This window comes from Hyaena hyaena, unplaced genomic scaffold, assembly GCF_003009895.1.
Source record: "Hyaena hyaena isolate Hyena2069 unplaced genomic scaffold, ASM300989v1 scaffold_38, whole genome shotgun sequence".
Classification (NCBI taxonomy): Eukaryota; Metazoa; Chordata; class Mammalia; order Carnivora; family Hyaenidae; genus Hyaena; species Hyaena hyaena.
Window position 1 is genome coordinate 2,224,526 of NW_024080670.1, and position 24,700 is coordinate 2,249,225.

At 61.2% G+C, this 24,700-nt stretch overlaps 1 protein-coding gene across 1 annotated transcript in view; it reads right to left on the reverse strand.

Moving 5' to 3' along the window:
- The window catches only part of HMCN2 (hemicentin 2), a 148,045-nt gene that overhangs the window by 29,636 nt on the left and 93,709 nt on the right, over nt 1-24,700 (reverse strand). The window contains exons 44-74 of the mRNA XM_039229423.1: nt 23,743-23,904; nt 22,655-22,936; nt 21,464-21,631; nt 20,779-20,892; nt 20,291-20,377; nt 19,290-19,481; nt 18,371-18,544; nt 18,167-18,280; nt 17,490-17,632; nt 16,553-16,703; nt 15,705-15,923; nt 14,089-14,202; nt 13,556-13,743; nt 12,738-12,834; nt 11,469-11,630; nt 11,199-11,312; nt 10,066-10,268; nt 9,298-9,379; nt 7,233-7,364; nt 6,568-6,711; nt 6,306-6,465; nt 6,098-6,222; nt 5,485-5,668; nt 4,374-4,471; nt 3,600-3,866; nt 2,859-3,025; nt 2,331-2,436; nt 2,103-2,239; nt 1,503-1,644; nt 1,267-1,411; nt 442-569 (exon numbers count right to left, since the gene is read on the reverse strand). Of these exons, the coding sequence (XP_039085354.1) occupies nt 442-569; nt 1,267-1,411; nt 1,503-1,644; nt 2,103-2,239; nt 2,331-2,436; nt 2,859-3,025; nt 3,600-3,866; nt 4,374-4,471; nt 5,485-5,668; nt 6,098-6,222; nt 6,306-6,465; nt 6,568-6,711; nt 7,233-7,364; nt 9,298-9,379; nt 10,066-10,268; nt 11,199-11,312; nt 11,469-11,630; nt 12,738-12,834; nt 13,556-13,743; nt 14,089-14,202; nt 15,705-15,923; nt 16,553-16,703; nt 17,490-17,632; nt 18,167-18,280; nt 18,371-18,544; nt 19,290-19,481; nt 20,291-20,377; nt 20,779-20,892; nt 21,464-21,631; nt 22,655-22,936; nt 23,743-23,904 (4,701 nt within the window). The remainder of the gene's footprint in view (nt 1-441; nt 570-1,266; nt 1,412-1,502; nt 1,645-2,102; nt 2,240-2,330; nt 2,437-2,858; nt 3,026-3,599; nt 3,867-4,373; nt 4,472-5,484; nt 5,669-6,097; nt 6,223-6,305; nt 6,466-6,567; nt 6,712-7,232; nt 7,365-9,297; nt 9,380-10,065; nt 10,269-11,198; nt 11,313-11,468; nt 11,631-12,737; nt 12,835-13,555; nt 13,744-14,088; nt 14,203-15,704; nt 15,924-16,552; nt 16,704-17,489; nt 17,633-18,166; nt 18,281-18,370; nt 18,545-19,289; nt 19,482-20,290; nt 20,378-20,778; nt 20,893-21,463; nt 21,632-22,654; nt 22,937-23,742; nt 23,905-24,700) is intronic.

Consider the following 24,700-nt stretch of genomic DNA (forward strand, 5'->3'; position numbering starts at 1 on the left):
TCTCCCCCAGGGCTGGCGGCCCGCCAGCCACCTCTCCCTGAATGCAGACTTCGGGGTCCTACTCCTCGTCAGCCCTGCCCGAGGCCAGCGCCCAGCAGACTGGCCTCCGCCAAGGTGACCCGTTGGAGCGGGAAGAGCAGCTTAGGGCGTCTGGTGCAGTGACTGAGTCGAATCCTCTCAAATGCCTTCTGTGTGCCTTTTATCACCCGCTCGATACGCCGGTACGGTAGTGAACATCTGTACCAGACGCATCAAAGCAACGTGCATCTCTGATGTGTGCGTGTTCAAAAGTTTTACTAGTAGGCTTCGTGGTCAAAAACACACAGAGATCGTGGCTCTGGGCTCCTGACAGCAAGGACGAGCCCAGAAACTAAGCAGGACCCGGCCCAGACTGGGGGTGGACGGCGAAGGCCAGGAACATACCTCCCCTTGGTCACCTACCGAAGACCTGGAGGTCGCGGCCTTGCCGATCTGAGCCTGCAGAGTTGGATGCGAAGCAGAGGTAGTGGCCGGCGTCCTGGGCAAGGACTGGCTGGATCCTCAGGGAACCTTCGGGCAGAACCTGTAGCCTGGAATTGGAGGAAGGGGGTTGCCATGGAGACCAGCAGACTCGGGAGGCCCTTTGAGGGGTTGGACCCCGGTGGGGTCTCCAGCTAGACCCTCCCCTCTGCTCCTGCCTTTCCCAGCAAGAAGGTGCTAACTCTGGGGTCCCGCATTCACAAGGCCAAGGGCAGAGGAAGTCACGGCCACGGGCAGCTCCCCGCATCCCAGCCCCGCGTGGTGGGGGAGGGGTCTCCTGTGCGCACACCTGGGCCCGCTCCTCCCTAAGAGTCAGCAGCCCTTCCTGCGTCTGCCCCCACCCCCCAGATCTGAGAAGCGCCCCTTCCCCGGGCCTTGTGGGGCACGTCACTCAGGCCGGGCCAGCGGAACGCCCTGCCCTGGCAACGGGGATCGCATGAACCGAGAAGCTATGACTTGGGGGCAGGGGGAGGTCAGGGGGGCTGTCTCCGCCATGTTCACAGAGAACGCAGGTGTAGAAAATCGGTCTGCGAGAGAGAGGCAGAGGGGGCGCGAAGCGCCCGCACGCAGAAACAGAGATCAGCAACCGCGAGTCCACACCAGGCAGCCACGTGGGATTTCTGACACCTCAACGCCCTGGACATGCCTGTCCCCTCGGGCTCAGAGGAGACCCTGCTGCTGGCGGTGCAGCCACCTAGGGGCTCCAGGTGCCCGCCCGCCCCCGCCACCTCCCCTCCCGGCTCCCACCTGGGGCTGTCAGGATCCAGGGGGACCCCGTCCTTCCGCCAGCTCACGAGGGGCGGGGGCGCGCCGTCCACCCGGCAGGGCAGCGTGGCCGTCTGGTTCACGGAGGCGTTCACGGCGGGCGGTCCTGGCTGGATGGTGGGCACCACTGGGGGGGGGGGGGGGGGCACAGAGAGAGAGGGTGCTGGGAGCCCGTGGCTTTAAGGAGGGCCATGCGGGCAGGGGCGGGGCCCACTCACTGTGGATCTCCACGCGGAAGGCCAGGCTGGTGCTGCCCGCGGCGTTGCGGGCCGTGCAGCTGTAGTCGCCCCCGTCGGCCGTGCTCAGGGCCTGCAGCCGGAGGAACCGTCCCTGTTCTGGGAACTGGGTGTGGGCGTCCGCCTGCAGAGTCCGGGGGAGGAGGGGCCCTCCTTAGCACCTCAGCTCCCTGGGGCCAGGCCCCAGGCAGGCAGGAAACAGGCCGGGGGGCTCGGCCTTCTGGGGATGCTGCCGAGGGGACTCTCTCGCTTCCAGAAGACCTGCAGTCTTTGGTCCCCATTTCAGGAGGGAGCACAGAGAACCTCAGTAACTAGCCCCGGGTCACACAGCCGCTACATGTGGCTCGAAGGTATAACGGGAAGAACACAGATGTGCATCGGAAGGCCTGGGCGTAAACCCTGGCCCTGCCTCGGTGTCCCTGTCTGTAATATGGGGGCGACAATAATAACAGGAGCGGAGAACACCAGGAGAGCAGGAACACAAAGTACCGGCACAGGGCAGTCCCGCAGCGCCTGGGACCCGGTCTGGTCTGGGCCTGGGGCCCGAGAGGCACAGAAGGGGTGCCCCTGCCTGGCACCCACCTGCAGCACGATGCCATCTCGGTGCCACTCAATCTGCGGTGCTGGCTCCGCCTCCACGGAACATTCCAGAACCAGCTGCCCAGGAGCCAGGCCAACCACAGAGCGGGGGCCTCGGGGCCCTATAACGTGAGGGGGGCCTAGGTGGGCGGCAGAGAGGGCATGAGAGATGGACCTGCCCTGGGGGTCCTATCCAGCCTCCCTCTCCGCCCGCCACCCCGGCACCCCTACCTTGAACCCTGACCCGGAAGCTCTTCTCCACTTGGCCAGCGGGGCTCTGGGCCAGGCAGGTGTACAGCCCAGCATCGCCCACCTGGGGATGGAGCACCATGAGCAACTACCTCTGGCCACAGCCCACCCGCCTCCTGACCTGGTCTCCCTCCCGCACAACTAGGGACCCAGGATTCAGACTCAGGCTGGCCGAGTGGGCCACGCTGCCCTTCCAACCGTTCCCCTACCTGGGCCATTTCTTCTCTAGCTCCATCTGGCCTTTGCTTTACGGCTAGGGTAAAGCCAGCCTCCTCCAGGAAGGGCCCCTTGACTGCACCAGCCTTCCTGTGGCCGGGCTGCAGAAGTTATCCGGGTTCCGCAACAGCCTTGGCCCTGACCTGGCTGGGAGCCCTTGAGGGCACGGTCCAGGTGGGTGGCCCCACAAAAGAGGAGGAGCTCGGCCTAAATGCTGTGGGGTCCTTCTCTTCTCCTCCCCTCCCCCAGCCCCAGCGCACAGCAGCAGGGCAGCCGCACCTGCACATCCACCACCCGGAGCACCCTGCTGCCGTCCTCAGGCCTGCCCAGGGCCTGCCCGTCCTTATGCCAGGTGATGTTGGGCTGCGGGGTGCCCTGGGCATCGCAGCGGAGCTCCAAGGGGGCGCCGAGGGTCAGCAACAGCTCTGCGGGCTGGCCCGAGTCCTCGATGTGGGGGGGATCTGCAAGACACCCCGCCCGGGGTCTGCCACGTGCCTGGTGCTGGGAGCTGGGGTTCATCTCCAAGCCCCCCACAGTCGGGAAGCCGACCGCAGACGGGGCCACCACAGGCGGGGGCAGGGGGCTGTGCGGGAGGACCCTAAGAACACCGGACACCTCGGGCCCCTTTGCCTGGGACAATTATTCGTGCTTTACAGCCGGCAAGCACGTGGTACGGAGGGGAAGAAAGAGCAGACACAAATCTTTCCAAGATGGCAGAAAATTTGTAAAGTCTTGCATTTAAGACTTCGGGCCCTGCCTCCAGATTTCAGGGGGCTCTCTGTCTCCGCTTTACAAGATTTGAGGGGACAGAGCTGAGCAGCGGAGGCCCAGGAGACGCCGCAAGGTCAGCGAGAGCCAATGAGAGCCAACTAGAGCTAATGGTAGGAGTCTGTCCATCCCCCAAACCCCGCCCCCAGGCGGCAGCCCCTGGGGAGATCCACCAGCTCCCCCCCCCCGCCTTCTCCATCACCCCAGGGGGGGCCCACCCCACCCCCAGGCCCAGAGAAGCTGGCAGGGCAGTGCCAGATGACCCACCCATCACCGTCAGCTGGAAATGCCTCCTGGCCTCCCCCGCCTCGCTCACGGCCACACAGGAGTAGGTGCCCGATTCCCCAGCTCCGGCTGCCTCCAGCTGCAGGCCGGGCCCCCATTCGAGGCCCGGGGGCAACAGGGGCTCCCCATCCTTCATCCACGACACCAGGGGCAGAGGGCTTCCCCGGGCTTCACAGGGGAGCACCACCGAGGAGCCCCGGACCACCACCACGTCATTCTGGAACTCCACCGGCTCCAAGACAGGGGGCACTGTGAAGGGCGAGAGCGGGCATCAGTCCTCGCAGGCCGCAGCCGGTGGCCCTCGCCCCTGGACCTTCGCACAGGCTGCTCTTGGATCCGTCAGAACGCCCTTCTCCTGGACTATTCCTTCTCATCTCCAGTCCTCAGCTTAGGCCTCACCTCCTCCGGGAAGCCTTCCCTGAACACCCCAGGCCAGCTGAGAAGGCCTTTTCTGTCTCCCGCAGCTCCCTCTCCTTCCGCTGCTGTCACTAGTCGCCTGGAACCCTGACTGCCTCCTTACAGAGCTGTTTCCTGAGCTGACCTCCCGGTGTCAGGGGCCACCTCTGCTCACTGTCACATCCCAGAGTCCGGCAAGGCCCTGGCAAACGGCCGGGTCTAACGGCTGCTTGCGGCATGAATGAATGAGCAACCAAGCGAATCAAAGACTGAGTCTCTGTGTTTGCCCTGGGCCTGATTCTCACGCCCAAGGCCAAGGGACACATCTATTCCACCCCCCACCCCATCCCTGGTCCGTACCGTGCACCTGTAAGGTGAAGTTCCTGTTGGTCACACCAGCAGGGCTTGCAGCCACACAGGTGAAGGTTCCAGAATCTGCCAACTGCACCTGGGAAATCCTGAACCCCTCGAGAGGGGTGGGGGGGGAAGGAGGGGAGGGATGGCTCGTGGAAATGGTCCCTCTCTTTTCCCGTCGCCCAGTGGCTTGCCTACCAGAGAGGCAGCTCTGAAACTCACTGCACAGGCCCAGCCTCTGCCCCAAACCCCTTTCCTGGTCCCCCGGTGTCCCCAGAATGCAGCCCCAGGCTCCCTGGCCTCGGCCACCGTCTCTGACCCATTTCGCCCCGAGGCTAGATTTCCTGCTTTTCCAATTCCCCTGGCCGCGCTGTCTCACCCAAGGAGACACCTGCGTGCTGGTCTTCTCCCCAATCCTTCCCTCAATCCTTGAACACACAGGCACATGCCCACCTCAGGGCCTTTGAACCTGCTGTTCTAACCCTCTTCTGGTTAGGGAAGCTCTTCCCTACAGGATCCACTCAGCTCCCTCTCTCAACTCCGTCCACCTCTGCTCGAATGTCACCTTATCTGAGTGCCTTTCGCTGATCACCCTGAAACACCGGCCTCCACTGCTACCTCTCATTTAGTCTTCAGCCTCCTTTACTCTTCAGCACACGTTTGTGGCATTCCTTTGTTCTATCTAATGTCCACTCTCCTCCCCTAATAAACCAGCTGCCGCTGGAGCTTTATTTTGCTCACTGCTCTATCCCAATGCCTGGCAACAGCAAGCACTCCGTAAGTGGTGAGGAATGCATGAAGACGTGGCTCAGAAGCCTTCTTCCAGGAAGCCTTCCCTGATTTTTCCTCCACCCCAAGGCAGGGTGAATTGGAAACCACCAGATATCATCACCTGCCCTCCCTCCTTAGGCTGTAAGGACCAGAGGGCAGAGTCGCCTTTCATCTTTGGAGTTCCATTTGGGGGTGGGGGGCTCTCACTCTCCCCATCATAGCCCTCTGCATGTTTCTATGGATTATTTTTTATTTAAAAACCATTCAGATGGGTTCTGAACCCCAAGCTGCCTGGAGAGCGTGTCTGGGACCAGCGGGCCCAGGGGCCGGGGAGCCTCCCCCCTACCTGAGGGTGCGGCCGGAGCTGTGGAGGCGAGTGCGCTGGGACAGCGGGAGGGGCAGGCAGTCCTTGAGCCAGCTGACTTGGATGGGCGCTGAGCCCCGGACGGGGCACGCCATGGTCACCAGCTCCCCAGGCCTGCTCACCAGGCTCCCCGAGCCCTCTGCCCACTGCTCGATGGTGGGAGGAACTGGGGGTGGGCAGAGAGGACGAGAAGGGCGGTGAGGGGGTGACGGAGAGGCTCTGGGTGGAGGGGGGGGAACCCCTTCCCCTTCTCTGGGGGGAAGATGGGCTCCTCTCAGCAAATTTCAGGAAGCAGCAACCATCGTGTACGCGGTTCTTAGAGCCACATCGGGGCCAGGTGAGGATGAAGCCCGCCGCATGGGGGCGCCGGCTCACCCCGTGGCTCTCTTCTCATGCCCCCCTACTCCCCACCTCTGCTGCCGCACCCCTAGGTGGAAGTGCTGGTTCCTTTAGTTTAAGAAGCGATGCAGAGGCCCAGAGAGGCCAGAGGGCAGCCCGGCTCATGGTGTGGCCGTGGCCGTGGCTTGAACTTCAACATCCCGGTCCCCGCATCACCCTCCGGAGCCCCTCCTGTCCTCGCCCCGCGGCCGCTCACCCAGCACGCTCACTGTGTGCAGCCTGGCGTCCTCCCCGGCAGCGCTGTGGGCCACGCAGGTGTAGGCGCCCGAGTCCTCGGCCCGCAGTCCCTTCAGCACCAGGGTACCGCCGTCCAGGTAGAACCTGCTCAGGCCGGAGAGCCGGCGCTTAAGGGGCTGCGGCCGCTGCGGGAGGTGGGGGGCAGGGGGGCACAGGTCGGGCCTTACCGGAGGTGGGGGCTCACGCCCTGGCCCAGCGGGCCACCATCCTTCAGCCAGGCCACCTCGGGTGGGGGCTGCCCGTCCGCCTCACAGTCCAGCCGCACCTCCTGCCCCTCCAGGACACTGTGCTCCTGCGTGGCGCCCGAGCTCCGGATGCGGGGGGGCACTGTGGTGGGGGCTGTGGTGAGGCCCGGGGTCGCGGCAGGGGCCGGCGCAAGGCGGGGTGGGACACGGGGCGGGGGAGGGGGGCGTAGGGCGCGGGACGTACCCAGCACGGCCACCACGAAGTCCTTGCGGGCCTCGGCCTGGCTGTTCTCCGCCACGCACGTATAAGTGCCGGCCTGGGCGGGCTGCAGGCGACTCAGCTGGAGGCGGCCCCCCCGGGAGACCACGCCGTGCACCACGCTGCTCTCTGTGGGAAGGAGGAACGTGCCAGGCCCTCACCCACGGACGCACCCCCGCGGGGGCCACCACTGGGCGCCGACACAAAAGTCACGGGAGTCCCGGAGAAGGCGCCCCTCCCCCAAGCTCACAGGACCCCAGGAACCCCTGTGTCACCCACCCCCTCCTTGGGCTCACAGGGAAAGTGAGGCCCAGACAGGGGCGGGGTCTCTTGCTGTGCCTACATCACAACCTTCCTCAGTTGCGTCTCTAAGCATTCGGTGCCCTGCCCACAGCCCTTCCCTATTTCCTTCCCCTAGGGCCATTTCTTGCCAAGGTGCCCCCTTTCCTTTAGTGCCCAGGACTTGCTGCCCGTGGCAGCCGGGCCAGATGCGGCTGAGTGACTGGGGAAGGGCCAGCTTCGGGGGCCAAGCCCAGGGGCAGGCCGGCACCCATCTCGTGGGAGCCGAATGTGGGCACAAACACAGGGAGCCTTTGAGTCCCCATTGGTTTCATTGTCGAGTCATCACTGAGAGGGTGGCATGCACTTACCAACAGGCATTCTGTCCTTCAGCCAGGTGACAGTAGGTGGAGGGACCCCGGTCACATCACAGTTCAGGACCAGGGGGCTCCCGGCCACCTGGCTCACCCTCTCTGTCTTGGGGTTCTCAAATGTTGGGGGCACTGCAGGAGAGAAGCCAGATTGCCAGAATCCTAAGACTCTGCGGCCCCCTTCCTTCTGCTCAGGATGAATAGGGACACTCAACGGGCTCTTCCTTCTGGTTAGCAGTTGACATTTTATGTTTTGCCATTGGTAGAAACACAGGTTGTTTTAGTCACCAATGTAAATAGAACCAGCAACTCCCGGGGCACCTGGGTGGCTCAGTCGGTTGAGCGTCAGACTTTGGCTCAGGTCATGATCTCACAGTTTGTGGGTTCGAGCCTTGCGTCGGGCTCTGTGCTGACAGAAGCTCAGAGCCTGGAGCCTGCTTCAGATTCTGTATCTCCCTCTCTCTCTCACCCTCCCCTGCTCATGCTGTCTCTCCCTCTCTCTCTCAGAAATAAATAAAACATTAAAAAAAAAAAAAAGAATCAGCAACTCCCTAGAGCTCAGAGGGGTCCACTCAGCCCAAGGATGGTGAATGCATGGCTGTGTACAGGGCAGGCATCACTAATCGATCCCAGCTCAAGGATGGTGAATTCATGGCTGTGTACAGGGCAGACCTCGCTAATCGATCCCAGCCCAAGGATGGTGAAGGCATGGCTGTGTATAGGGCAGACATCACTAATCAATCCCAGCCCAAAGATGGTGAAGGCATGGCTGTGTGCATGGCAGACATTGCATCGATCCTAGCCCTCTCTCCTGCTCAGCCAGGATGACATCATGCATCCCAGGCAACCACTACCAGTGGGACAAAAATGGCTGCACTCAGGATGAAATCTCTCTGTCCTCAGGGACCAGACATTCCCCCCTTCTCACCATTCATCAAAGCAGCCAACAGGAGAAGGCTTTAAGCAGCAAACCTGGTGTCCATAATCTTCAACAATGGTATTAATATGGCTTATGGTTAGATCCACCTGCTGCTTGCCTGGCGGGCAGGCTACTTACTGGCTTTGCCTTCTGGGAAAGACAGCAGATGTCTCCCCCACCCCCCCACCTGTCCTTCCCATCTTCCACAGGAGCTTAGCTGAATACAGGGTCACTCAGGTAGAACTACATTTTCCCAGTCTCCTTTGCAGCCTGCTGCATCCAGCAGCCGACATTCCCACTGACAGGATGCAAGGCAAGGGCAGATACAACTTCCACATCACTCGCTCAAAACAAAAAGGTTTGCCTTCTGCTTCTGCTCCTTTCTGCTTCCTGTGAACTGGGATGGGATGCATGTGGACAGGGGTGACGCCCTAAGGGGTGGGAGGCCAACAGGATGGAAAGATCCTGGGTCCCCAAATTGCCACTCAGTAATTTACCTGCCACTCGGTAGGGCCTGAGCTACCCACAAGCCTAGACACTCACCTCTGGGCTTCTGCATGAGAAAGGTAAAGTTCTCTCATTTAATCCACTGTGTTTGGGGTCTGTTTGTTACACAGCTGAGTTTATAGTCTAACTGATACAACATCTGACCCCAAGAAAATCTGGCTGAGCCTTCACCCCTTGCTCCCCTAAGTGAGCTCCCGCTTTCCCCCACTTGAGCCACATCCAATCAGATGCCATCTGTGTTCTGTCCTTGGACTGATGGAGCAGGCCCCTCAGGGCTCAAAATGGTGGTGACAAGGCCCCAGGGCTCCAGCTGCCTGCCTCTCCCAGGGCCCGTGTTGGGCACTTTATAATACAGTCACAGCAGCCCATCAATTGAATGCTTCCTGTCCACCTAGTAGGCAGGTACTACTTTTCCTCCTTTTACAGGAAGATAAACCCAAGGCTCAGAGGAACCAAGGTGCTGTGCTGAGCCTGAGAGAGCAGGTCTAAGAGCAGTCCTGGCCTTTTCAATGCCGTATCCTGTGCCCTAAATACTCAGGGCCACTGACTCTTTCTGGCTACTGCCCCTCCCACCCTTGGTAGCCCTGTGTGCTGCTAGGGGCTCCCACAGCAATGCTCTCAGGCTGGTCCCCAGCTTACCCTGGACGGTGAGGACAAAGGTCCGCATGGCTTCCCCGGCGGTATTGCTGACTTTACAGCTGTATACACCTTTATCCAGTACCTGGGACAAAGAGAGCACATGGTGATGGTGTGCAAGGGGCCAGGATGGGGATACCTAGGACCCCCCCAAAACACCCAGGCCTCAGAACCTTCCAGAGAAGGGACTCTCCAGATATGCTGGTCCCGCCGGGGAAGCCAGGACCCTCTGGCCTTTGCCAAGAACCTCAAGATCAGGAAAGCTGCTGGAGGGTGAGTGCATAGGTTCTAGACCCCCCCACCCGCCCCTGGGTCTACATGTCAGCCAAGCCTGGAGGAAAAAGTCCCTCGCTGGTGGGGGGAGGATGGAGCTGGGCTGGAAGACAGGAGCCCAGCATGGATTTCCAGAGGAACAGCAGACACTTGTGAGTGTCTAATCCACACCAGGGGGGCGGGCAGAGCAGACTCCCAGATAGGCACAGCTGGGGGGGGAGGGGAGGGGCTGGAAAAGGCTTCTAGATCCCAGGGAAATGGAGGCAGGTGCCGGGTAATGGACTTGCCCAAGGTCAGTTCAGAGCCAGCCCTGGAGCTCAAACGCTCTTCTCCTATCACTGCCCCGGAGGCCGCTAAGCAGCGTGGCACGAGATCCTGGAGGCTGAGGGGGTGACCGTCCCCACTCCCTGCCACGCGGCTGCCCCACCCCACCTCCCGGGCTCACCAGGACCCGGCCCCACGACCGCCCACTGCTGCCCAGGCCTCGGGGCTGCCCACCTGGGTGTCCTGGATCTCCAGCCTCTGCCCACCCAGCAGAGCCTGGGTGCGCTGCGCCGGGACCAGGGGCTGCCCGTCTTTAAGCCACGTCACGGTCGGCTCAGGGAGCGAGTCGGTCTCGCAGCTCAGGACGGCTGTGTCCCCAGCCTGGACCAGGATCGCATCCTGGGGGCCGCTGGGAGCCTGCCTGAAGGTGGGGGGCACTGGGAACACAGGTGAGCGGAGTGAGGCCCGGCAGCCTTCCCGGCATCCTGCCTGCTTCCAGCTACGGGCGACGGAGGCCCACAGGGGTCCCACAGTGGAGCCCGCCCCTGGGATGGCACAGACCCAGGGAGGTGAGGAGGGCCCGGGTCCTGGGAAAAGCCTCCTGCCCTCTCCCGCCTCAGCTTCCTAGACGGGGCGATGCTCCAATGGCCCTCCTGGGATCTTTCCTACACAGGGCGGGCCCTGGTGCGTCAGAGCCTTCTGGGGTGAGGGGACCCCACAGCCCATGTCCCTCCAGCAAACCAATGCAGAAGCCCCCGCCCCTGGTTATGAGCCCATGGGACCTGTCACAGCGTCCTGTGCACACACAGTCCGGGAATAACACACTCATGAATCAACTAGCCCTGGGGCTAGAAGGAAACCTCCAGGGAGCCCTGGCTCATGACAACTTGGGCCAGCTTTTCCCCAAGAGGATTCTGAAGACCAGGAGGCCCGACACAGTCTCTCTGCGGAAAACCTGGGATCAATCAGGCTTGGGAAGGGACTTTTCTGGGCCAGCACCTCCCCCCGCCCCCCGCCGAGCTGTCCTACTATCTGCTCCTTGGCTTCAGGGTTCACGGCGCCCCAGGTGTGGGGTAAACACTCTCAAACCGTGCTTACGCCAACTGTCACCTTACAGACGGGAGGCCTCAGGCTCAGAGAGGGACAGTGCCTTGCCCAAGACCACACAGCAAGTTAAGTGCACAGCTGAGTCTCAAACTCCGTGTGTCCAACTCTACAGACCAGGATGTTACCCACCGTGCTGCCCAGAGAGGGGGCCTGGGATGCCCCCCCCCCGCCCCGGGGCCGGCTGCCCCTCTCCTGGCTGTGCTGATTCAGGGTGTGGGGCTGGGGGCTCATTGAAGGAGTGGGGCACAGACAGGACATACCCAGCACGCTAAGCTGCACCAGCTTCCGGTCTCGGCCGGCGGCATTGAGGGCCTCACACGTGTACATCCCGGAGTCTGACGGCTGTGTCCTGGCCAGCTGCAGGGTGTGGGTGCCTGCCGGGGGGTGGGGGGAGGAAGCGAGCCCCTCGCACCAGCAAACAGGCCTCAGGCCCCCCGGCCCACAATCCCAAAGACCTCCCAGACTCCCGAGGAAGCAACTCTGACTTCCCACACAGCCTCAGGCTGCACTCCAAGCCTCAGTTTACCCACCAGGCCGGAGGAAGACCTCTTTTCCCAGAGAGAGGGCCTGGCTGTCTCGATACCACATGACCTCAGGGCTCGGGTGAGCATGGACCTCACAGGACAGGGCAACGCTGCTGTTGACGATGGCCGTGACCTGCTCCAAGTTTGGGCCTGTGATTCGTGGGGGGGCTGTCCCCACAGCCACCGGGAGAAAGAAAGACACATGAGAATGAACGCATTCTGGTGCAGGGAGGACAGAGAGCCACAGAGTGGGACACGGTCAGCTAGGAGCTCTTGGTGCCGTGTCTTGGTGTCCCTTTAAACGAGGCTGGGGGTGCCTGGCTGGCTCAGTCGGTGAAGCGTCGGACTTCAGCTCAGGTCAGGATCTCGTGGTTCGTGGGTTCGAGCCCCGTGTTGGGCTCTGTGCTGACAGCTCAGAGCCTAGAGCCTGCTTCCGATTCTGTGTCTCCCTCTCTCTGACCCTCCCCTGCTCACGCTGTCTCTCTCTCCCTCTCAGAAATAAATAAAAAGCATTAAAAAATAATAAACAACGCCGTGCAGTAGACCCTATTTGTCACAGCTGCCTCACCGATGACAACACAAGGCTCAGAGATCAGAGAGGGAGAGTCACTGCTCCAAAGCCATGCAGCTGCACAGTGGTGGGGCTGAGATCTCATTCAGGCTTGAGTCCTAGGCTTTGAGTGTTCTGTCTTCCCTCTGTCCCTGAGGCCACAGCTGCCCCACATCTGGAGGCAGAGCTCATGGCCAATGAGATAGAGATCCCCTTCTGGGGGTACCCTCTGAGCTGTAAATTTGGGCTGACCTCCTAGCTCTGCTGGAAGAACACCCCAGGGAAAGGGTCATGATCTCGCGGTCTGTGAGTTCGAGACCCACGTCGGCTTCTGTGCTGACAGCTCAGAGCCTGGAGCCTCCTTAGGATTCTGTGTCTCCCTCTCTCTGGGGCCCTCCCCTGTGTGCACTCTATCTCTCTGTCTCTCAAAATGAGTAAGTAAACATTAAAAAAAAGTTTTTAAAAAATCATCGGGGGTTGGCTCGCAGCAATCAAGGTCCCTGCATATGGCTGGCGTCAGCTGGGATCTATGTGCTCTGGGTCCAGGCCTAGAGCCCAGGACACCAGAAGCCCTGAGACAGTGCCCCTCGCGGTGGGATGACACGCCATGTCCGCCCGCAAGGTCAACCCACGGAGTGGGCCACCACCAGCCCAGAGCAGAGGCCCTCCAGAGCTGGGAACCACCCCCTCCCACCTCCCCGGGGCTGCTGCTTGGCCCAGCTCACCTTGCACCCTGAGGGTGAAAAGCTTCTCTGAGGAGCCTGCTGGGTTCTCGGCCACACACATGTAACTGGCGGCATCGGCCACCTCTGCCGTGGACACCTGCGGGCGAGGGAAAGGGTGTCTGGGAGACACCTCTGGGCTCCCCCAGGAAGGACCGAGAGGGCTCACCCCCGACCCTCAGAAGGCTGGACACCTATGTTTGCACAGAGCAGCGCTCAGGGTGACCCCCATCCCCTACATCAGTAAAGGGTTCTTTGTGACATTCAGGGCAAAGTGAAAGGTTGATGCTAGATGATTGCCGATAGCAAACTAGATGGTGACACAGGCCCTCCTCACCGAACCCAAGCAGGGTCACTCTGTACTTTATTGGGAGACCCTAATCCTAACCCCTAACCCTGACCCTGATCCCTACCCCTAAACCCTAGCCCCGCCCCCTAGCCCTACCGCTAAACCCTAACTCTAACCCCTAACCCTAAATCCTAACCCTAGCCCTAACCCCTAACCCTGACCCTGACCCTGACCCTGACCCATACAGCGGTGTCTGGATCTGGGTGACCGAGGGTGCCAGGCACAGCTCTGTAAGGGTCACATGGCTTTCCTGCCGCGCTGGGCTCTAGATGCAGCACATGTGTCCTTTCCAGGTACTGCGTGTGGCCTTGTGCTGTCCGAGAGCTCCTCGCGTAAGATGATTGGGGGGGGCTGAACTGAATCTTTGCCTTCAGGCAAAGAGCCTCATCTGGCACAGGTAAGGCCGGCTCCTGGGTTCCCGGACAAGCAGGACTGAGTCACAGCAGGCGCCCGAGCCGGGGGACGTCCTGACCTGCAAGACTTGTCCGTCCTCCAGGACCTGCAGCCGTGGGCTCGGGGAGAAAGGCAGCCCGTTCTGGAGCCACGAGACAGTGGGCACAGGGTTGCCCAGGGCCGGGCACTGGAGGCTGACGGTGCTGCTGGCGTTGACCGTGACCTCCTCCACGAGCTCCTCCGTGTCACCCAGGATCACAGGGGGGGCTGGGGGTCAGACAGAGCAGGGTGAGGAGTGGCGGGCTGCCTGGGAAGGGTCGCTGGGGTGGGGGGTGGGGGGTGTGGAGGGGCTCCCTGTGCCCTACTCTCCAAGCACCCCAGGCGCTGCAGCTAGGGACTCCGGGGCACAGGGACACCTGTGATTTGCCCAAGGTCACAGAGCCACTTGGAATCTGAACCCAGTCCAAGGTAGTGTGCCTTCTGTCATCAACCGCCCGGTACGGCAGGACTGGCCATGCACTCTGCCCTGACCCCCTTCGGCAAGGAGCACCGCCCCCTTCCCGCCATGGGCCCTGCAGATCCAGGCCCCCCGGCCCCGGGCCGGCCACTCACTCAGCACGAACAGCTGGTAGTGCAGCCAGTCCTCGCCCACCTCGTTGGAGGCCTTGCACGAGTACGTCCCGGCATCCTCTGCACGCACCAGGGGGATCTGCAGGACTTGACCTCCTGCGGGGACACAGGACCGAGGCCTGAACAAGGACAAGGAGGCCCACTCTTGACCCTGGAGGGGCCCTGGGAGACGTCACTGGCCCACCTCCTGGGTGACATGGAGACGATCAGCCTGCCCCGCCTGCTGGGTGCCGGGCCCTGGGCTGGGCGTTTTCCTGACCTCCAACTCTGTGTGCGATTACCACTCCCATCTTGCAGATGGAAGAACTGAGGCTTCCCAAGAGAGCCCAGCAGCGCTGAGCCCAGCTCCTCGCTGAAGGCACACAGAGGGGCAGGGAGCTGGGCCAATGTCTAGGCATTGGCTTTTAGAAAGCGAGAGGACAGCTCTTGGGTTGTAGTGATTGTGCGGGGTTGGGGGGGGTGCTGGGGGTGTCACCTGGGACGCTCTGTGATCAAGAGACAGACAGTGCCAGACCCTGGCATCTATGGAGGCGGGGGGCGCTAGAGATGGTCTCCAGCAGGGCCGAGCTGAGGTCCCTATGAGTTCAGGATTCTGGGTTGCGGGGGAGGGGGTCGCTGGCCCAGGCTGTGGTGTGCTTGTGGCCAAGGTTAGAAGCAGGGGACAAGTGGCCCGGATCAAAGAACCGGTGGCTGCGTCTGATAGGGGCTGGGGGTCACTTGATACGTGAAGTTGATCTACGGTCAGGTTCAGAGTTAAGGTCCACCCGTGACCACAACCACCACGTGCCCATGCTTGGCGGTCAGTGGCCAGTGCTGAGACTGGAGATTAATGACGAGGACCAGGGGGAGCCACCGATGGCTGGGATTAACCTCTGGTCTGGACCTGAGGTAGGCATCAGCATGTGACTGAGCTCACTGTGTACCCAGGATCTGGGTCAGGGTCCAAGTCCAAGGGCAGGAGCCGGGTTGAGGGGTCAGTCAGGAGTTTCTGATAGCAATAAACAGTTTCAGTAAGCACTGCCTTCCCTCCTTCTCCAGGAGTCTGTCTTCTTTTGCAAGCGCCAAAGTACAAATCTTGGAATGACCCTGCTCATCCAGAGGCCTGTGCAAACCGTGTCATTCCCCCGCCCCCCCCCCCATTGCCCCCTGGGGCTGGCAGGACAAAGGACAAATCCTAGGCCGAAAGGTCACGCGCTCCCCCTCTGATGAGATGATACAGGGCTCTGTGCCTGGAATCCCCACCCCAGCGTGGTCCCCATGCGATCATAACAAAGGAACCAGCTCCCCCTGCAGAGAGAAGACACCAGCTTTGGCCCAGCCATTCCAGGACCTTCCAGATCTCGAAACCCAGAGCTGGGCTTGTTCTAAAAACCAGAGGCAAAGGCGGACCCTGCTCTTGCCTTCAAATAAGCAAAGGGCATCTAGCCCTGGTTTACAAAAGGCAGCTAAGGTCCAGAGTGGGCAGGTGGCCTGCCCGAGGTCACACAGCAAGTGGCACACAGGAGGGCTCCGAGGACACAGAAGGCCAGTCTGAGGTGAGGGTGCCCCCGATCCCTGCCTGCGGATGCCCCGACCTCTCTGGGCACACCCTCAGCTACCTTGCAGAACGGACACCCCGTCTCCAGCCGAGAGGGGCTGGCCGTCTCTGTACCAGCTGAGCTCCGGGGGAGGGATGGCATTGGTGTCACAGTACAGATAGGCGGGGCTGTCCTCCACAACCTCTCGGAACTCGGTCACCCCACCGCGGACCTCTTCTTCCCTGGACAGGGTCTCCAAGTCCTCACCGGCGTCGCCCAGCTTCTGGAACATGGGGGGCACTAGGGTGGGGGACAGAGCCATTAGGATGCACAGCTGAGGGACCGGGGTGCACTTCTGCTCCAAGAGACTCCCGTGCCAGCCTCTCTCAGGGCTGGAAAGTGCACTGTGAGAGCGGATCCCCAAGGTCCAGGCAGTTTTCAAACACACTCATTCCTTCAAACAGCGTTTGCTGAGCAGCTACGATGCTAGGCACGGGGACAGAGCTCTGCCCTCCGCAGCGCACATCCAGGGGACTCAAAGACTTCGCGTGACATGCTGACATCCCTCTCGGGGGAGGAAGCCAGATCCTAAGTCTTAGCTAGGGTTTGTTGACTGGAACACAGAAGTCCAGAACCATTGGCTTTCAGAAGCGGAGGGCCCCTCGAGGCCACCTGATTCGATGACCCACATGTTACAAAGGTAAAACCAAGGCCAGTGGGGGGGGGGGGGGGGGGGGGGGGGGCAGTGACGTCCCCAGGTCACAGTCAGTTAAGGGAAGAGCCCGGGCCAGGGTTCTGGGGGCAAGACATGCCAGCCACGAGCAAGAGAACAAGCAGCCAGGAACACAGCCTGCCTGCTAGATCATTCCAGAAGCAGGGACACTCCCCGCTCCCCCTGCGCCATCCCTGCCCCAGTGGCCCCCACACACCCTGGATGAGCACATTGAAGTCCTGGTCATCCTCGCCTGCCACGTTGGTGGCCACACACAGGTATCTTCCTGAATCGGAGACCTGCGTGGGCTGGATCTGGAGCAGCCGGCCTTCGCCCAGGATGTGGAGCCGCTGGTTGGGGGTCACGGGCTGGGGGTAGAAAGAGGGGGGACGATCAGAAATGAGGGGCAGGGGCACCCGGGTGGCTCAGTCGGTTAGGCGCCTGATTCTTGGTTTCAGCTCAGGTCATGGTCTCACAGCTTGTGAGTTCGAGCCCCGTGAGGGGCTCTGCACTGACAGCTCAGAGCCTGCTTGGGATTCTCACTCCCTCTCTGCCCCTCCCCCACTCGTGCTGTCTCTCTCTGTATTTCTCTCAAAATAAATAAGTAAAACTTTAAAATACACACACACACACACACACACACACGCTAAGCGGGCGCCTGCACGGCTCAGTTAAGTGACTGACTTCGGCTCAGGTCATGATCTCGTGGTTTTTGAGTTCGAGCCCCATGTCGGGCTCTGTGCTGACACCTCAGAGCCTGGAGCCTGCTTCCAAATCTGTGTCTCCCTCTCTCTCTGCTCTTCCCCCACTTGCTCTGCCTCTTTCTCTCGCTCTCAAAAATAAACAAACATTAAAAAAAGAAAGAAAGAATGAAGGAGCAGAAAATACTTAGTCGAGAGTACACAGAGCTTAATAAAATTTAAAAAATACAACACGAAGCGAGGGTAGCGCTCTGACGGTTTTAAACACCAAACCCGTGTAGCTGAAAAACTGGGCAAGTTAAATGAGTGAATGTGGAGTTTAATGTTGATGAGTTCCCTATAAAGAGTTGGATTTCTTATTAAAACATAAAGTGGGGCAGGACCGGAAGCTCTGCCTGCCTTCTCCGGAAGGCTCCAAGCAGAAGCAGGGGGCTCCCGGGGCCCCAAGCTCACCCGTCCGTCCTTGTACCAGCTGATGGTGGGCGGGGGCACGCCCTGGCACTCACACTCCAGGGTCAAGGTGCTGTTGACCTTGGTCTTCACTTCCTTCACACCGGCCTCCCCCGAGGGGTCGTCTTTGGAGATGGAAGGAGGGACTGAAAGCCACAAGGGGGTGTGAGGAGCAGGCCTGGGAAAGGGGTGCCGGTACCCAGTGCCCACTGCGGGTCCAGGGCAGTCCCAGAAACGGGCGGCTGCTTCCCTGCTTCAGAGCAACAGGGACCCTGGAGGCTGACGGCTCCTGTGACTGTGCATTTAGGGCAGGGACGGTTGGCTGTTAGTGGTTAACGGGGCAGGGCAGGTCTCAGGCAGGGGACTTCCTAGGGTGACCTCTGGGGGCCATTCTGGGGGTGCCAGGTCTCAGGTGTAGGGCCGATGGCCACAGCGCAGTGCAGGTGACTGGGGACCGGCGGGGATCTGCACACGTGGCCCAAGTCCTAACTCACCTGTTTCCGCTGCTAGTGCCCCTGGTCCTACAACGCCTGGGGCAGCTCTGGCTGCCTGGGGACCCTCAGAGGAGATGCGCCACGTGGAGGTGCCTAGGGTGTCCGTGTGGCCCAGGTGCCGCGGTCCCAGGGCTCCCAAGCAGTCTCCCACCTGCCCTGTCCTGTCTGGGAGGCTCCCCGACTTACTGAGCACCTCCACGTGGTAGTTCTTCATGGCCTCCCCAAGTTCATTGGTGACCACGCAGGTGTACTGGCCCGCGTCTTCCTTCTGGGCATTCAGGATCTGTAGCCCGCGGGTGCCTGCTTGCGGGGACAGGGGCCAGCGTCACCCGCAAGGGCCCATGACCTCAGGCTCAGCGGTCCCTTCCTCTAACCGCCGGAGGGCAGCACCTGGGAGCAGCTGAATGTTGTTGGAGGCCTCAAAGGGGGCGCCGTCCTTCATCCAGGTGATGGTGGGGGAGGGGAAGGCCAGCGTCTCACAGATCAGAGAAATGGGGTTGTTGATGGTCACTGTCACCTCCTGGTCCGCACTGTCCTCGGCCACTCCCAGGATGCTGGGAGCCACTGTGGGGAGGCAGGGGGGGCTGTGATCCTTAACAGAGATCCTAACCCGGGCCCAAGGATCCAGAAAGATCTCAGCCACTGGTGGTGCTTAGCTTCCGAGCCTATGCTTTCGACCCCTAAGCAGCGCCCCAGGGGAGGTTCTGGACTATTCCTGCCTCAATTTCCCCAGAAGTCTTTAACAGCCAGCCCATCTGCTAATGTACCAGAGCCGTGTCAATCCCGCTTGGGTTCCAATCTGTCCCGCTCGCCCTGATGCGTGGAATAGCTCTGCGCTCGTTGGCCCTAAGATTTCTTCTTTTAGGTCCTGCAAGGGACTGTCCCTTTTACCACCGGTGTTTGTAGAAGAGATTTTATTAAGCCAGACTGTGTCCCTCTCATTTTCTAGGCCCCCGTTTCTCCTGAAGAAAGCTCGTGCCGATTACCCCCGGGAGACGGACACCTGGGGGCCCTGTCACCTCTCCAAGCCTCAGAGTTCACTGGTGACACAGAGGGACAAGCACACCCCCCAGCCCCCCCCAGGCTTGCTGTGAAGGTCCAGCCACTCAGGCCTGTGCAAATGCCCAGCTCATGATAAATGTTCAGCCAGTACAGCTTGGACCACTTTTGTTGTGGTTGAACCTGAAGAAATGGGGGTGGGGGGGGGAGATAGCAGAGTGCTTTGTGGGAAGCTGCCTGTTAGGAGCGGGGCACCTTGGTCCCCCCTCCTTTCGGAGCCCAGGGGGTCCGGGAGGCGACCGGCACTTACCCAGGACGCTAAGCTGGAAGTGTTTGGTCCTCTCCCCGACGGCATTTGCGGCGATGCAGGAGTAGTGGCCAGAACTCGACAGGTTGGCCCGGACGACCCGCAGGAGGGCTCCGTCTGGAGAGGCGCGGTAGGCGTCTCCCCCCGCCAGCGGCCGGCCATCTTTGAACCACGTGACCTTGGGCTGCGGGTGGCCTGTAAGGAGCGGGAGAGGCAGATGAGACCATTCAGAAGGCTCTGACTAGGCGGGCCAAGAGTCAGAGGTGGCCCCGGGGTAGGCAGGGGCCGTGGATTCTCCATCTCAGGCCGGGTCCCCGCAGCAGGGCAGGCCGCGGAAGCGGCCTCCGAGCTTGGCCTGGGCCCCTTCCCATGTGGCTGCCTGCCTGCTGCTCATGGAGGACTGGGCAGACACGGCTCGGTGCAGAGCTGCAGGGCAGGCGCAAGTTCTGCCTCCCGTTCACCCATCCATCCGTCCGTCCATCCATCCATCCCCCCCCCCCCCCCTCCCTCCCTCCCTCCCTTCCATCCCTCTCTCCATCCATCCACTCCAGTCCACAAGCGTTAATGGGAGCCTACTCCACGAGGCACTGGGAGGGCCGTGGTGACCAGGCAATCCTTGGGTCCTGAAGGACCTCAGAGCCCGGGGGGGTACACAGATGTCACAAGGTTACTATGGTCCAGGGTGCTTACTGCTGGGACGAGAAAGCCCTGGGGCCTGTGGAACCCCAGTGGAGGTAGCCCACGGGCCCAAGGGGTCAACCAAGGGCTCCTTGTGGAAAGTTCTGGAAGTTGAGGTCTCTAGTCAGGTGAGGGGCGGGGAGGAGTGTTTGGGGCGGAGGCAGAGCAAGTGCAAAGATGAGCGGGGATGCGGTGCCAAGTTCAGGATGCACAGAGACCCACAGGGAGCACTCGGGCTGGGGGCAGGATGGAACCCCCGGGCGCCCCCTCCTTCTCTCTGAAGCCGACTTCCCATGCTTCTCCCGGCCTCTGTGTGGGGCCCTTACCTGTGGCGTTGCACGTCAGGTGGGCTGTCTGCCCCTCGGGGACCCTGACTGCCACCTCCAGGTCCTCGTTCTCAATTCTGGGAGGAACTGGCAGAAGCAGGGAGACAGACGGTTACTGACCAGGGTTGACCAAACGACCTTGAAGCAGGAGGCCAAGAGCCCAGAACCAAGTGCCAAGGCAAGTGCCTTCAGTTTCCTATGCCTCAGTTTCCCATCCCCTTATGCCTCCTTCCATGGGGCAGTGAGTTCAATAAGTGAGTGGTGTTGCAAATATTTGTCCCCCTTCCAGTTGGGGTTAGTCTCTGCTGTTTCTGGAAAGTTCCATGGCAGCTTCAGAGCAGAGGAAACAAGGCTTGGTCTCTCCCTCCTTCTTGTGGTGAGCCCCCTGCTATAGCATAAGCCCATGGTCCTGGGGACAGCCCCCAGAAGCTCCTAGGCAAGAGAGGGGGGATTCGTGGGGTGCTCATCGGAACGGGGCTGTGGCTTACCCAGGACCTCCACACTGAAGTTCCTCCGAACCTCTCCAGCCTCGTTGCTCGCTAGGCACGAGTAGAGACCTCTGTCTTGCTCCTGGGCCCGGGCCACCTTCAGCATCCGGCCCCCTGGGGAGGGAGGGGAGTGGGCCAAGCTGAGCCCAGGCTGCCCAGCAGAAGAGAAGTGTGCCAGCTGTGGTGATGCGATATGTGATGTCCAACTGAGGCTGGACTTTGGGGGGTCTTGGAGAGTTCTCGTGAGATTTGGACGGGCCACTGCCTCTTGGGCCCCGGTTTCCCCTGCTGTGCACCAGGAAGGACTCTCACAAACCAACTCTGTGGGGAGGAGGGATATCCAGAGGAGGTGCCTGGCTCAGCATTCTCAAAGTCTGTTACTGTCCTGGGGGATGTAATGGATGTGCCATGAGAATTTCTGCTGCAGGACTTATCAGAACCTTCACTATGCACATAGTCGCTGTCAGCCTTCAGGAGGGGAACAGAGTAGAAGTCTCTCCTACGCTTATTTAAATCCGGTTGTGTTTCCTGGAGTACCTCACCTAGCCAGTGTTTCCGGTGGCATATGTGAGGGACCAACGGCTAAATGGTTATCCCAGCCAGGCCTGGCAGCGAGGGGTCAGCGGTCAGGGGCGTGTGATAAACAGAGGGAGAGGTCCAGACTGTCCCCTGGCTGGCACCTTACCTGCCAAGAGGTAGGTGTCCTCCCCGGGGATGATGGGCTCCTCCCCTCGGAACCAGCGGACCCGTGGCGGGGGGACGCCTGTGGCTTCACAGAGCAGCGTCAAGGGGCTGTGCAGGGCAGCAGAGACGTTGGTCTGTGGGTCCAAGTCTCCAGTGAACTCTGGGGGCACTAGACACAGAGGAGAAACCGCACTCAGGGTGCACATGGGGGGTGTACGTTCCTTCCCCAGCACCCCCCCCAACAGCCGTACCCCGCGAGTCAGCCGTACACCCCCAGTCAGGAGAGCCTGAGGAGCAGAAGTGACAAGATCAGAGTGACTCCCACTGAAGGGAGTGGCTGGTGCCCGCAGGCTGGGCTTTGACTCCAGACAAACACCTTGGGCCTCAGTTTCTCCACCCCGTCAGAGGGATGCCAGGAGGATTCAACAAGCGCTTAGCACAGTGCCTGGTAGGGAGTCAAAGCTCAGCAACGAGGCTGGAATTAGGTGGCTGCAGATATGCCCCCTAAAGCCACACACCAGAGGTAAGTGGCGCCTCTGTGCTTTCTAAACAATCCACTCGAAAAGGAAGTCACACTCTATCAGGAGGGGAGAAGTGGGCGAGGCCAGGGATCCTGGGGGTGGACGTGGGGGGCATGATGAGAGAGACCTCCCTAAACCCATCCCTGCCCACCTTACCTCCTACCACTTCCTGCGCCAACCCTGAGGCATACAGTAGGCGCTCAATAAAAGACTGGAATCACGAGGATATGGCCGTCACCCTGCATGTGCTGTGTCACCTGTCCAGGCCTCTGCAGAGTGTGTTCCCTCTGGCCCCGCACACTCATCCCTTCCCCCGCCCCGGCACCTGGTTAACTTCTACTCAGCTTTTACGTTTCAGCTAAAAGGTCACCTCCTACAGGAAGCCGCCCTGACTTCCCATGACAAGTGTTCAGGCTCTTCCTGGTCTCTACTAGGCCCTGGTTCTCCCCATCACACACGAGTCATGCGGGATAGAGACTGCGTAGTTCCCCAGTGCCGGGAACAGAGTAGGGGAACAGCAAGTAAGGGAGAGAGGGACGGAGGAAATGAGGGCTATTTGCTTTTGAGAGCAGTGTTCAAGGCTCCCCCAACAGCAGGCCCGACTCCTGCCAGAGCTCAAACGGGCCTTGTTCTCCCCAGCGGGGCCCCCCTTCCCGCCCTCCTCTCCTCACCCAGCACCGAGAGCGCGAAGCTCCTCTCGGCCCTTCCGGCCACGTTCTCGGCCACGCAGCTGTAGCGCCCGCTGTGGGCAGCCTGTGCCCGCTCCACGCGCAGGCGCCGGCCTTGGTTCTGCAGCAGCAGGCCAGGCGCGGCCCTCAGCGGCTGGCCGCCCCGCTCCCACGTCACCCTGGGCGGGGGCTTCCCTGTGACGTTGCACCACAGGGTGGCCTCCCCGTCCCGGACCACAGAGACCTGTGTGTGGGGCTCCCGGGGACCAGCGATCTGAGGCGGCACTGGGGACGAGGAGATGAGGAGACGGCGTGTCAGGGAAAGCCGCCGTGGCCGCCGGGCACCGGGCACCTGCCACCTGCGAGGCTGGCCCCCCACTCGGCCTTCCTCGCCTGGCCGCTCACTGGCTGTGTGACCTCGCCAGGCGACCCCACCTCTCTGGGCCTCCATTTTCCATCTCTACACTGGGGTCACAACAGCACCCCTGGGCCCCTCTCCCGCATCCCGGAAATCAGGGGCAAGCCCTCTGCTTGGAGAATAAGGTCACAGCACAGCCCGGAAGATCTGCGAGGGGTCTCCTTCCCCAGAAACGAGGGGCTTCCCGGAGCCTAAACAGACACTGGGACCGTTTGGGGCAGGGCATTATTCTCCACGCGGGATGCTGAACGGCGCTGTCCTTGGCCTTATTTTCTAGAACGACGTTTACGAGGCTGGGGTGTTTCATCCCCTCGCTCCGGGACAAGTGTGTGGACACGGGTTCCCGTTACGTGCAGGAACTCCCCAGAAATCTTCCATGTCTGTGTTTCCCACCGTCTCAAGACATACTTGTTTCTCGGGGGCCCACGGGGGCTACCGGGGGTCCTGGCGCCCCTCTCGCGCGAGCGCGCGCGCAGGTCACGGGCTGGAAGGGGCCGGTTGGGAGGGGCAGGAGTAAAGCCCCAGGAGTCAAGAGGGAACGTGAAGCTATGCTCACGGTCACTGCGTCTGTCTTTGCTGGGATTGTGGAGGGTGGGGCCCGCCCGCCCAGGGTGCCCGGCGGCCCACCCTTCCGGCCCCTTCCACCGGGTGCAGGCGTCCCCGCCCGGCTCACCATGCACCTCCAGCAGCTGGTGCTGACTGCTACTCCCCGCCACGTTGCTGCACTCACAGGTGTACGTTCCCTCCTGGGCCGGCTGGGCCTGTCCCAGGTACAGCAGCCGCCCCGCAGCCAACACCTGCTCGAGGCTGTTCCCCTCCCCCGGCAAGGGCTGACCTGGGCGCAGCGAGAAAGAGCCCCTGGTCCCCGGTCCTTCCGCCTGGAATGTCTGTCCTCACACCCATCCTGGCCGGCTTCTGCCCACCCTCCAGGCGTCCACGTCCACATCACCTCTCTCGCGAAGCCCTCCCGGAGTGCCAAACCCCATCCCTGAGCCCCCGTAACCCTTGGGCTTCTCCGCATCACGGAGCTGCCTGCAGATCCGGGTGCTGCCTGAAGCCCAGCCCAGCCCCAGGGCCTTTGCACCTGCTAATACCGCCGCCTGAAATGTTTTTTCCCTACGATATTCTCACACGCATCCCTCCTTCCTCTTCTTAAATTCCGCTTGGCCAAAAACGCCTCTGACCGCCCAGCCTGAAACTGCAAACGCCTTCTCCCTCTTCTGGCTTTATTTTTCTCCATAGATAGTACTTACCATCTACGTTACTCACTGACTTTCTGTCTATTATCTGACTCCCCCAATCTGCTGCTATATTTCCAACCCCCAGGATGGGGCCTGGCAGGGAGAGGCTCTCAGTAAATATTGGGTCAATGAATGAATCTCAAATATTTACCGAGCACTATTTTACACCAATTTTGGAATCCGGGGCGGTGGGGGGGGAGGGCTGAGACGACGCCTTGCGGGGCGCACAGACTCATGGAGAAGCAGACGTGGAAAGGCTAAGGTGGTCACATGACAGGTAAACACAGGGCCTGAGTCAAGGAGGCCCTGGCCCAGCCTTGGGCGCTAGTCAGGGAGGGCTTTCTGGAAGAGAAGGCCACAGCCCAACAGCTCTCACTGGCAGACTCGGGT